This window comes from Lampetra planeri, chromosome 4 (assembly GCF_965212315.1).
Source record: "Lampetra planeri chromosome 4, kcLamPlan1.2.h2, whole genome shotgun sequence".
Classification (NCBI taxonomy): Eukaryota; Metazoa; Chordata; class Hyperoartia; order Petromyzontiformes; family Petromyzontidae; genus Lampetra; species Lampetra planeri.
The window spans coordinates 2,772,211-2,785,332 of NC_136110.1; the positions used below are offsets into that span (position 1 = coordinate 2,772,211).

The 13,122-nt window shown below is 43.4% G+C and overlaps 1 protein-coding gene across 2 annotated transcripts in view; it reads left to right on the plus strand.

Annotated features, from left to right (window-relative positions):
- The first annotated feature begins 2,475 nt into the window (after window positions 1–2,475).
- The window catches only part of FAM184A (family with sequence similarity 184 member A), a 49,545-nt gene continuing 38,898 nt past the window's right edge, over window positions 2,476–13,122 (plus strand). For both annotated transcript variants that reach the window (XM_078593017.1, XM_078593016.1), the window contains exon 1: window positions 2,476–3,138. In XM_078593017.1, the coding sequence (XP_078449143.1) occupies window positions 2,977–3,138 (162 nt within the window). In that variant the 5' untranslated portion in view covers window positions 2,476–2,976. The remainder of the gene's footprint in view (window positions 3,139–13,122) is intronic.

Here is a 13,122-nt window from a genome sequence, read left to right on the forward strand (position 1 = left end):
CGTGACGTCACCGAGGGCCCAGCCGCGTCTCTGATTGGTCGGCGAGGGAAGCAAGCAACGGCATTACCGGGTGCTCGTCCAATCACGAGGCTCGACGGGGTTGTTTCAAAAGAAAAGGTTCCCGCCCCCTTTGTTGTTGTTTTTGTTGTGGTGTTGTTTTTGTTGTGTTGTTGTTGTGTTTACGTACGGGGGGGACTCCAATATAATGGCACCACTGGCGAAATGTGAGAAATTAGCATGTTAATGGCAGATCGGAGAGCGGTTCTGTGGCTATGTTAACGAGATAGATTAACATGTTAATGTCATTCACATTAACATTTTAATTTATCAAATTAACATAAATAGCCCCGCCCACATGACCCTTGGGCTACACCCATTTTACACGCTTTTATTTTACTTACTCTGTCGTTGATGCCTCCTCAAATCTTGTAACTCAATTTTTACCCACTTCCCAATGTGGTATCGACTGCAAACTTGGTATACTTATGTCATACTGATGACAATACTATATTCTATCATACAAAATGAAAATATATACATTTTAAAACATTATTTTTTAGATGTTATGTTTCGGCTTGGGTCTAATTTTCCACGGCCCCTTACGTTATGGAAAGCCTCGGGGCCACCTCCTGGAGTCGTGGAGTTCTTTAAAAAGTTTTTTTTATATTACTTATTAAACCTTTAAAACAGTCTGCTTCAGCAGCTTTCCCCCTCTTGTTTTCCTCCTGATGACGATCACTTGAGTTCTGATCGAAACGTCGTAGTTTATTTTTATTTTCTTTGAACCTATCAATGTGACTTTACCGAAAGACCCAAAGAATAGAGCTTCATAGCTCGTCGGATTCCTCCTCCTGTCTAATTAAATATTCTAAGAAGGGGATATTAAGGATTCTAGATTTAAAGCTTGCGTGACTGCAAGGATTCATACTCTTAGGTTTTTTCCGGTAAAGTCACATATATAAAAAGAAATAATAAAAATAAAATAATAGAAAAAAATAATAAATAATGGAAATAAAAATTAATGTTTTTCTATTATTATATTTTTATTATTTATTTTTACCTACGTCACTTTACCGAAAAAAACCTAAGAGTAAGATATTAAGGATCTAATGGCCCCTTAGGTGCGTGGTGTATTAAGTGGTCTAGATGACATTGTGATAACTGTAATTGAATTTCCTTCTCACGCATCTTTTTGTTTTGCCACGTGGCGCTTAAGCAGGAAAGCCAGTGGCGCTATTGGCCACATTCCAGCGCGTAATGTCGCTGAAATCGATTCATTTTCTCATCTTATATTTTACCGTAATCATGAACATTATGGGCACAAAAATAAACGACTGCATGCAGTACTTGAAATTGGGAGCACATCATTTACTCGTTATATACCGTAGTATTTTAACAAAGCCCAGCAGACCATGCAAATGTATAATTTTGTGAATTCGGCATGAAGCACAATTATCACCCAAAAAACTCAATACATTCGCCAATAACACTGTGGCCTTTAAAGCAAATAGTTCAAGTTCATTTATTAGGTATAGCCCTGTGAGCCATTCGGCTCTTGAATCGGGTGCAACCGCAACAAACAAAAAACTAAAACATGAACAAAAAAACATCTTAAAGTGAATATGTGACTAAGTGCAAACAGAAAATCCAAGAAAAGACGGCAAAATATTGCAGAAAAAAATCACCGTACACCAACGCTGTGTGCAAAAATCCCAGTGGGATGCAAGTCAAACACTTTGACAACGCCCCTTCTTCGTAGCACAACATTGCCAAGTCTATGAACATTGCCAAGTCTATGAATATTGCCAAGTCAATGCGGTGCGTGCAATATCGGCCTCCATGTTGCTTAGGGGCGACGTTGAATTTTTGTGACGCAATCCGCGTGTTAATGACGTCATCCACCCCCATTATAAATGGACGCCGCCTCCCTACCTAAGATGGCCGCCGATTGGTATCATAGCAACAGCGGGTGGGAGTTTAGTTGTGTCTCTGTCCTCTCCACGTGCTATGAAGAAAGACCATTTAACCTGCACGTCGCCTGTTGTTCATGTTTTTATTTTATTTTAAGGCAGTGATATTAACGACGATCGTGTTGAGCTTGTTATTATCTGTGTCTTGTGGATTGCGGATGGGGGGGGGTAAAACACCATCCAATCAGAGTCTTGAATTGTACATCACGTGGACAAGTTTGACGAATCACGATAAACCAACCACTAGGCCACCACAACATCGTCCGAGCGGCGTGCAGTTGCTATGGCGACTCCATGGCAACGACACGCGGAGGAGTCTTCACGCCCCCCCTCGCCGCTTGCCCCGCCCCTCATTACTTGCCCCGCCCACTTTACAACTAGCCCCGCCTACTTAGCTGTTTACCCCGCCCATTAGAGTGCTAACCACGCCTACTTTCTCGCTGGCTCCACCTTCAATGCCGATGGATCCGCCCACTCGTCGTGTGGGCCCGCCCACTCGGGCTTCCAGGTCCGTGTGCCCGCGTCAAGAAGCAAGGGGCAGCATCAGTGGCGGCTGCGGCGGGAGTAGCAGCAGCAGCCGCATTGACCGGTGGCAACATCATTAGGAGACGGTCATAGAATAATTAGAAGCAGCAGCAGCCGCACAAGCAGAACGTCGGTGCAGCGGGTAGAGTCAACACCGGCAGTGTAGGAAGAAGCAGCAGCAGCTTTTGGCATCTAAAAAGTGATGCCTGTCCATGCGCCCAGATTGCGTGGACGTCAATATTAATACAGCTCTGGGGTATTCGTTAATTATTCAAGTTGTGTTTTTTTGTAATGTTACCCGTACGTTCATGCTCGCTCTAGCCGTGCCGAGGGTAATTCAGCAATCGCAAATAAACAAAAACCAGCGGCATCTCGAATGTAAATGCGTGGCCCCGCAGAAGAAGTGTCACTGTCGGCTGTATTTGCCATAAGGAATTCACATTAAATCCTGCCATTACATTTGGTTATTAATTAACTCGCCATGGCAACGGGCATGAGCTGGCAGTATTACAACAGTGGAGGAGGAGGTGGAGGAGGAGGTGGTGGTGGAGGAGCGGGGTCGACCCGAATCGCCGGGACCTCTCTCGAGTACGGGCAGGAGATGCATCTCAAGATGAGCAAGAAGATCGCCCAGCTCACCAAGGTGAGGGCTTGTATGTGGTGGTGAGGAGGTGGTGGTGAGGAGGTGGTGGTGGTGAGGAGGTGGTGGTGAGGAGGTGGTGGTGGTGAGGAGGTGGTGGTGGTGAGGTCCTCAATGAGGAGATGGTGAGGTGGACGTGGTGGTCACGGTGCGAGGTTTGTGGTGTTAATGGTCGTGGTGGTGAGGAGTTGGTGGAGATGGTGGTAACAAAGTGGTGGTGGTGTTCACAAAGTGGTGGTGTTAACAAAGTGGAGGTGGTGTTCACAAAGTGGAGGTGGTGTTCACAAAGTGGAGGTGGTGTTCACAAAGTCGAGGTGGTGGTAACAAAGTGGTGGTGTTCACAAAGTGGTGGTGTTAACAAAGTGGAGGTGGTGTTAACAAAGTGGTGGTGGTGTTAACAAAGTGGAGGTGGCGTTAACAAAGTGGATGGGGTGGCGTTAACAAAGTGGTGGTGGTGTTCACAAAGTGGAGGTGGTGTTAACAAAGTGGATGGGGTGGCGTTAACAAAGTGGTGGTGTTCACAAAGTCGAGGTGGTGTTAACAAAGTGGAGGTGGTGGTGTTCACAAAGTGGAGGTGGTGTTCACAAAGCGGAAGTGGTTGGTGGTAGTGGTGAGAGGTTGGTAGCGGTCGGACGCGGAGATGTTGATGGTGGTGAGGTCGCTGGTGGTGGCATTGATGAAGAGCTGATGGGGGCATTGCCGAGGAGGGGTGGTGAAGGTGAGGATGAAGAGGTGGTGGTGAGCTGATGGTGAGGATGAGGAGACTGGAGTAAATACTTGAATATGTTGAGGGCAAAGGTGGGGGTGAGGAAGTGGTGGTGGTGAGGATATTTTGAGGAAGAGTTGGTGACAGTGAGAGGGTCGTGTTGATGTGGAGGACATGAGGAAGTGGTGATGACGAGGTGGTGAGAGCGAGACATTGTTGAGATCAAAGAGGTGATGCAGATTGAGTGATGCGGGTTGAAGGTGAGGAGATGCTGTGGTTGAGGTGGCGGGGTTGAGAAGGTGGTGAAGCCAAGGAAGTGGTTTTGGCCATTCGCAGGTGAGGGAAGGTGAGGAGGAGATGGAGGAGGTGGTGAGGATGTGATAGGTGGTGACGCTCAATTAAGGGAAGGGCCCATCTCTGTTGAAGGGAGAACTTCAGTCTGAAGTGCAGGGAGGTCACTTAGACTACAACGAAGAGACATGCATCAATAACACTGCCATAAAGGAGAACTTATATAATGGGGACGTTTCAGGCAATTGCCCTTCTTCATGGCACAACGTAAATGACGTAATTTTCATGTGCTGCGAAGAAGAACCATTACCCAAAACTTCGACTATTTTAAATACAGATTTTTAAAAATTCCTTTTAAAGTCAATGTGTTGTTGACGAATGCGTTGAGAATGTTGTGATTTGTGCTGCTGTTTACCAAGGCCATCACAGCAGCAGCATCACCTAATAATTGTTTTAATCTGAAGAGGTGCATTTATTGCAGATTAGATGATTATAACATATCCTGCTTTAAAAGAGAGCCTTGTATTTAAAAAATAAGCGGTCTTAAGGCTGATTACCGGCGAAACGTCGTACTCGAATTGTAAATGTTGTTGTGGGTTTGCTCTCCAACACAATGGTGTGCTGAACTTGTAACCAATTGGCCACGTTTTGTTTACTAATTGTCTGTGTCGGGTGGTGGCGGGCTTAACGACACATTTATATATTTACGCGATCGAATCCAAAAACACCTCTATTATGGATAACATCGGTCGCGAAAGTCCTACGACTAAGTGTTAAACTTAAGGGGACTCATTCGCCTCAAGAGAGGTTTGTTCACAAATGTATAAGAGGTCCTCTGCCTTCAATTAAGAGATGGATTCACTTCGAATGTAAGAGTGTATGTGTCACTCCAGTAACCAGTGCAGCAAAACCATTTACTCTATTCTGCTGCAGCCTATTCTGTAATTATCGTGCGAAATAGTGGGCCCTCTTTTTTGTGAATTCACATCACTGTCGAATGCGTGTTTTACTTGCACAGCATTCAATGTAAACGAATGTTTCTGCAGTTTATTGATTTTCTTTTTTCTTTCTAGTCTGGCCCAGCCGATGTATTATTTCTCAGGCAACACTGCGCGGGTTTGAATGCCGACAAATGCCTGCGTGGTCATTCATTGCACGAGGTATCAGCAGATGCGTAAGTAAGCTCGTGTAAGCTCAGCCGCCGCCAATGCGGCCTTGAACTTGGCAGGGCTTCACTTATTCGCGACGGCATGAACGATATATACCCAAAGCACTCGCCCCTCTGAGTGGAGCCAGTTGATAATCATCAGCAGGTGCCTTCTATTTCGGAATTTCTCCAAGGAACAGATCTCCCGAGTGCCTTTTAAGAGGCCGCGCTGTGATGCAACAGGGGTTGTGAGCTGTGATTCGAGAGAAAATACGCAGAAGCGATCGTGTTTGCCTCGGTGTTATGAACGGCATTAAACTTTAGAGTTTATTGATTGTGTTCAATCTTGCGGCTTACAACGTTTTGATGTCGACTGTGCCGAACTGAAACATTCCATCTTCGATTTTTTTTTTTACGCAGCTTCGTAAACTTTCCCTTATTTTTGATGTGTACCGCCAACAAATGATATTATTAAATAGTAAACTGTAACACCTTTGTTGTTTGCGGCGCTGTTGAAATTAATGGGGAATAGTAAAAAATTTAATCCCCAAAGAGAATTTAATTGTTTTTGTTCACACCAAATTTTTACAAACGCATCTTTATCTTGGCCACACGCTTTTCGTGACGCTTCTCAGCTTGAAATTATTGTCTAATTAAGGACGATGATCACAGAGTCCAGTAATTATGAATGACTCGCAGTTAAATTGTAATTTAAAGTTGACAAGCAATTAAGACAATTCATGAATACACTGGCCAGGTGCCAAATATATAAATGACTTCTAATTAAGTGTTAATGAGACACGTAATTAATCCCTTGTTCAGATTCTGCTAACATCCGTATCAATTAAAGTCGACTGCTGTGGTTGTTGTTGGTATACTAATTAATGGTTGGTCATGATTGCATGTGATGTTGGAAGGTTTTTTTCCCCTTTTCCCCCAGAACTAATTAGCAATTTTAATTCCTATTACACGCACACGTAATTAAACGGTAATGCGTTCGCTTGCTGCTTGACATACTTTCATATCAAGTGTGACTTTGTGGCTTTGGTGATGCGTATTTGAAGTGAAAAACATTACGTGGTTAATTAACCTGACCTGACAACCCGTATTACAATTACTTCAAAACGTGTATTCAGCCACAATGTCACACAAGACGACTGTGCATCACAGTTTAATGGTTTAATTCGCGTAGGTCGAGCACGGCGCCGTCATTTGCAGTATTTTCCCATCGCACCGGACGTTCAAATGTCATGCTTCTTCTTCTATAACTGTGTACAACAGTTGTTTTTCAGGACTAACGGCACTTGCGTGCGGGATCATTTTTAGCAGCAGCCCCGGGGACATGGAATGCGCGTGTTAACATTGTTGGACAATGGGGCCCTGGCAGCCAAGTGGTCAGGCAAGAGTGGTCAAGATTTTTTTTGCGTGGTTGATAGTGACCACGACTAGTAGAGTTTCATTGCGATAACGTTATTTACAGCACGGCGCGCTTGATGGGTCAAGGGGCTAATGTATGTATGCTATAGGACTGGATTTGCAACCGGCTTGAAATTCCAAACTTTGCAAAGACACGGCGTGTACCTAACTCGCTACACCCCCCCCCCCACCAGAGACGTTAATATATTGGTTTAGAAGGTGAGCAATAACAGGCAAATCATATTTATGACTCAACATATGTCATATTCAATAGTTTCATTCAAAGAGCTCACTAACAGCACCCAAGGCACTCATTGAATCAGCGAACTTGAACATTCCCTTGCAATGGAATGCTCACGATCGACAGCTGCAGATGCCACTTGCACCGATGTTTATCTGCCCGGCGTTTCTTCCCCGCAAATACGTGTCAAATAAGCTTGTAGTGCGCTGGATAGGATTTGGTGTGTAAGCAAGTGAAATAGAACTCAAAGACTTTGAAGCAACGTGTCTAATGGAGCTCATTATAGCACCCACAAACCGCAAGAGACAGGGGCTGGGGTTTCTCTATATTTGATGCGGCTTCGCTAATGTTCTGCAGAACGCAAAAATATGGTGATTGCGTAACCTCCCATCTGCAGCTGAATATGAGAAAAATGCATATTTGTGTTGCAGGTGGCCAGTACACGGTTGTCGTACATAGCTGCAACATTCAATCATATACTTGTGTGGGTTTAATGCTTTTGAACTATTTTATGTTTGATTAAGCATACAACTTTTATATTTTTTAAAGGCTACTGCCATTTATGTATGACATTTCACAGGAACTACTATATTTTTTGGGTGCTGAAGGGATGCCTCTGTTGGGGGTAGTTCTGCGGCAAGATTTACAGCATCGTTGGTGCGATATTAAAATACTTTTCCGTTAACTTAACACTTGGTGCAACCATTTGAAGAAGAAAAATCGGCCCGTAATACGAGGTCTCGAGTTTCAGTTTTTTTTTATATTTAAAGAAAAGAATACTTGAATTTTTTTTTCACCGCACACTTTAGCATGCGTTCTGCATCCCCTGCCAGTCGTGCACGCTATACTTGGTAAATTTGCTAAATAAATAGAGGAGGCTTTATACAAGGTCAGGGTAATCCAAGGGAGGTAAAGCATCCGGGTGGTATTTGAAACATGCGTGCCTTAATGCCGGCTGAATGAACGACTTAAGTAGTAGTAAAGGTGTTAAGAAAGGGGAGAGAAAAAAAACACAGGCCGTTTCATTGCCTTGTGCTGATGGAAGAGATGTCGTAGGTGCAATGTTAGTGAAGACTACAGTATTGCCTTTCCTTTTTAGCGCCTCAGGGGTGCGTTACCTCCGATCAAAAGAAACGGGGCAATTGTAAAACGACCATTAAATTACTTTTTTGAAGTTACGTCAACTTCTTCGGAGCAAGGCCTGTACAACTTTCGTTGTTGGTGCAATTTTTTTTGTAAGTTCTTTTCAAAGGGGATTTTGATTGACGATTGTTGCCACATGCCCCGCTGTACGAGGCGAATTATGGCCATGTGTGCTTGGGCTGTATTGTCACAGTGAGGCCACTTATACAACGTAGACAATTGATGTTCTCACTAAATGGGGATATGAGTATATAAGAGATGTATCGCTCGATGGAAAATCTTCGCGGACTATAAACTCAAAGCTTTGCTGTCATCTTCTGCAATATGTCAATTAATTGTGAAAAATTGTTACTGATCATATTAAAATTAAATCCCATTTGTTTTATACTTTTAAGTGCTTATTACAGTATTTAGTAAATATTTATCAATTATTTGCTTATATGTTTGTATTAACAATGGAGAATAAATTACTTTTAAAACATGAATTATCAGAATCAAAATAGAGTATTTATATACTGGAGGAATCCAATGAGCTATAAAGTTCTTTATCACAGATGTATAGTAGGGGCGGATCAGAATGTTACAAACACAAATAATGCAAAATCACGACACGAGTGCAAAGTATAGGAAATGTAAACAAATCACTAAACGAATATACAACTTAAACTGAGCTGTTTCATTTTACCAGGCGAAGCCCGCTCAAGCTATTAGCCTCTTTTTCAGAAGCGACCTGGCAAAGAAATCATAGCTCAACGAAGTGGCTTATCACGTGGAAATTTACAGCAGCCAAATAATCACAATACTGTAATCTAAAGCAGATCAAAAAAAATATCTGGTGCCGAGCAATACTAGTTTAAAAGGACTGCAATCTCTGCAGTTCTCCTAAAACCCCCCAAAGGACATTGTTATTTATGAATTTGTATACCCCAACAAATGGTGCCTCACATCGTATTGTACATGGGGGGTTTTTTTTTTACCACACTTCACGCAATGAGTTGCTCGATGGTGGAATTTCGTGTGGTCGACACCTTTCTGTCTCGAGCCAAAATAAAGCAATTGTCAGGGTTTGCACACCATGAATTCACTTGTAAAACAGTGACATTGTGCTGCAGCGATAGATCTCGGATGGTTAAAAAAGGGGGTCTTTTAAGGAATGTCGATTTAAGATATTTATCATATATACTGCATTGATGTCTGGAAACTTTCTGTGAGCTGATATCAGTTCACACAACCGAGCCCTTGTCTAACTCCTCGGTACAATACCGCTATTCTTGTTGATGCCGCCGCCACCGCCGCTGTACTGATATTGTACAGTTCCATTTTTCCCTCCCGGCAGTGCCCTTCCCTCGTCCCTGAGAAGTGAGAATAGCGCCATTCAGCTCTCCGATGTGGGAGGTTACGGCTGCTTTTAACTTTGACCTTTATCTGTCTCACACTGCACCATTATATTAACGGAGGTACCGTTCAACTTTGCACTGCCCGCCATGGCTTTTTAATGCAGTCGAATTGTGCTGCCATGGAGGATGAGCTTTCAAAAACTATAATATTCGATCAGACGTAAGCGTGCATGGGGGCTGCCCAAGCGTAATGGCTTTGGCTGGCTTTGCTTGCCATAAATGTCATCATTAACATTCATGTCTTGCGTGTCATTTTTGACCCGCCTTGGCAGATGTGCAATAACACTGTCAGCGCACATGTTACAAATGTTGTTGCCCTTATTATTATGATTGTTAATGTGCACTTGTTCGTGTTTTCCCCAGTAAAGTTTGCCAAAAACATTTTTAATGGCCTCCTGAACGTCTTAATCCTTGGGCTTAACCTACTGCTTTTACGACAAGAAGTGCCGAGTGTTTTTCCACGTGAGGCTGCCCACCGCCTGCACGTGCTTGCTTGACAACTACTGGTGTTTGTCTCCATGTGTCATAACAGGATCCTCAGGTGAGGGCATATACCACATTCTATGTCAAGCGCCCTCGTACCTGCTCGAGTAGAAGAATGTTTGGAATTGTGTCAGTCCAGCCCGTAATTTTTTTAATGTTTTTTGTTGAAATATTCAACTTGATAACCTGACGAGATTTTATTTGAAAGTTTTTGGGACAAAATAATAAACAAATAAACCCCGAAGGAATACTCGTTAAGTGGCTTTCATCATGTTGTACTTTGGAATGAGGCACATTCACACGTCATTTTGTCGCGTTTCTACGCAATATATTCTTGTGTTTCTCCAAGGGAATTATAAAGAGTGTAAGAATTAAACGGGTTATCCACAGTTTGTGATGATGGTTTACTTCCGGGAGTCCTGAAAGATTTTCTTGTTGATATTTGAGACTACAGTGCAGGATAAGCCATTCCCACTGTATCCATAACCACTGAGAGTTGTATATCCCAATGGCGAGTGTTTGTGTTTGCGGACAGCAAGGCCCAGAGATGTTATGGGCGTTTAGAAAATTGCCATACATGGCTTAAGGCTCGGGCCTAATACATGTGCTTTAGACAATACTCCGTCGTACAGTACTGTACATAGTTTCAGCAGCAGGGCTGGCATCAATGTATTTTGGACCTGTACACGCAATGCAGTGGCAAAGTGGTCAAATAGATTTGTTGAACAGAAGTATTTGATCTAGGGACACTTATGCAAAACTCAACAGAAATATGTATGCCTCGGACAATGATTTAAAGTCGATAAGGATCGTAGTGGTGAAGTGAATAATGTCAGCTCATGTCAGGGATAAATGGACTGTGGCATCGCAAGACCATGCAGAATAGCGTCGACATGGGAAGACCATTAATTATCCAACAGGGTGGTTGATGATGTACATTGCATTCACCTGGCACAAAGGCAGTGCAGAGAAGTGCAGTGCTTCATTCAACAGCTCCCGTCAACACCTTGGCTTGCTCCGAGACCGACATTGATGGGCTTCAGAGGAAGGTAATACTCTCTCTTCATTCGAGCATGAGCAGCTGAGCAACTTTTTTTTTCCTCTGGACCGGGTGTGTCAAGTGGATGTGCAGTAATTATCAGCTGCATACTCAACGGTGTTGATTTCACTAATTAACACAATTTTTGTTCCTGGGTAGTAAGTATTATTTCGTAATTGCTTATGGCTAAAAAGTATAGAAAATGGCTATTATTCCCCACAAACTTTGCTTTTGTGACCAGGACAGTGATATTATGAAATGTACCTATTTTCCAGAAAATGTAAGATAGATTCAGTGCGGAGTAAACTTGGAGTAACTTCTAGAACATTTTAGAGCTTTCCAGTAACATAAATAGTAGTATAAATACAGGGGCCTTAAGCCCACCAGTTCAGTTTAGTTCCAGCTGCCTAAGTGGATACATATCTGTATTTTTCTGATATGGCATCAAGAGGCTGCAAGCATCCGGCAGTCGCATTTTGCTATGTCTGTGGCCAATTTATCAAGACAAGAGTGAAAAAGTACTCTACGGAAGCATCTGCTAAGATGTGTGAGGCCTACAAGGCATATTTGGGCATGCCTATCGGCAATCAAGACAAACCCTGTGCACCTCATTTCACTTGCGAGCAATGCAAAAACAACTCTGGAAGGTAAGATGGACAATTGTCGCTCGGAATTTTTTGTTATAAAGTTTGTGGGGAATAATATCCATTTTCTGTACTTTTGAGGCATAAGCAATTAGGAAATAACACTACTCAAGATCAACAACAAAAAATGTTACACTGTTTTCAAAGTTGCGTGCACCAGCTTTCTTTCTGTCCGAGCATGACCCGCCATGTGACAGTCGCGGTCCATTTCTCTGCACGGACCAGTGCGGGGGCGGATGGTTTGGAGTGTACGGTTTCTCATGGGAAGAACGCGACTCCTGTATGCGTGAATGTTCAGCAGACAGCAGGGCCCGACCTCAGTGCTGTCTGTATCGCAGGTGATTAATTCTTGTGCACGATAATCCCCGTTTGCGCCGGTCTGCGGGCACGATACCATCGAAAGGCCGAAAATCCTCCTAGAAATTTGTGTAAGATTTGACTTTGATAAATGGGGGCTGTCGCCCAGCTGGATGATAACTTTTTTCGACGTCTCGTGTACAGTGGGAGCAGAAAAGAATTCCTTACACTGCAGACGAGGCGTGACCCCATGAAGCGGGTGTTGACGATTAACCCCACATCACCACCACCGCCGCCTACCTCCTATCGTGCTGAATAAGAAGTTATATTCCCTAAGTGTGCTCTCTCAGCTCACTCAGCAGGGATGATGAGGTTACCTTTTGGGCCCCCCCCCCCCCGGGTGTTGTGAAGGGAGTTTATTTTTTACGCCCCGTAGTGATGCGGGTAAAGTGAGGTGAACCAAGTTACGGGGTGAGATCTGCACATGGCAGCTTTTAACTCTCGATTTTACTTGCATCACTTTTAGCTCTTGACTCTGGGCAGGTGCTAAATTACTTGGTGCGTGATGCAGAGGGTGCTCAAGTTAAAAGAGACAAAAAGTCACGTACAGCTCAAATTTTCAGCCAAAATAAACATTCTTAATCCGTGCTTAGCCCAAGATCATATCGCCGCGTGTATGTGCCCCGGTCTCATCAGATCTCCGAAGCTAAGCAGAGTTGAGAGTGGACGGCGACTTTTGGATGGGCGGCCACTGTGCATAACAGTTGTTATAGGCTCTGGGGCAACGTTGTAGGGCAGCAGAGGCCAGTGCAGCAGAGGCCAGTGCAGCAGAGGCCAGTGTAGCAATATCCATTGTACTTTATCGTACTTTGAATATTTGTTTTCCACTGTCAACCCACTGACTCGTGTGATGAAGTATGGTAAATTACCACCCCGTTACCTACACGACATTCAGAGACCCTTATCCAGCAGTGGATTGACAAAGGAGCTCTACAGGAACATGTAATGCAGAGGACTTGAGTATTTTTATAAAATGAAAATAAAAAAAACTTTCAGCAAAAGTAAATTATCTTAATCCATGTTCATTTACGTGTAATGCTGTATACTGTTAATTTACCTATAAACAAATAAGTGAAAGTGTCGAGTCGTACTCAAATTGTAAATGTTGTGTGTTTACTTTCCA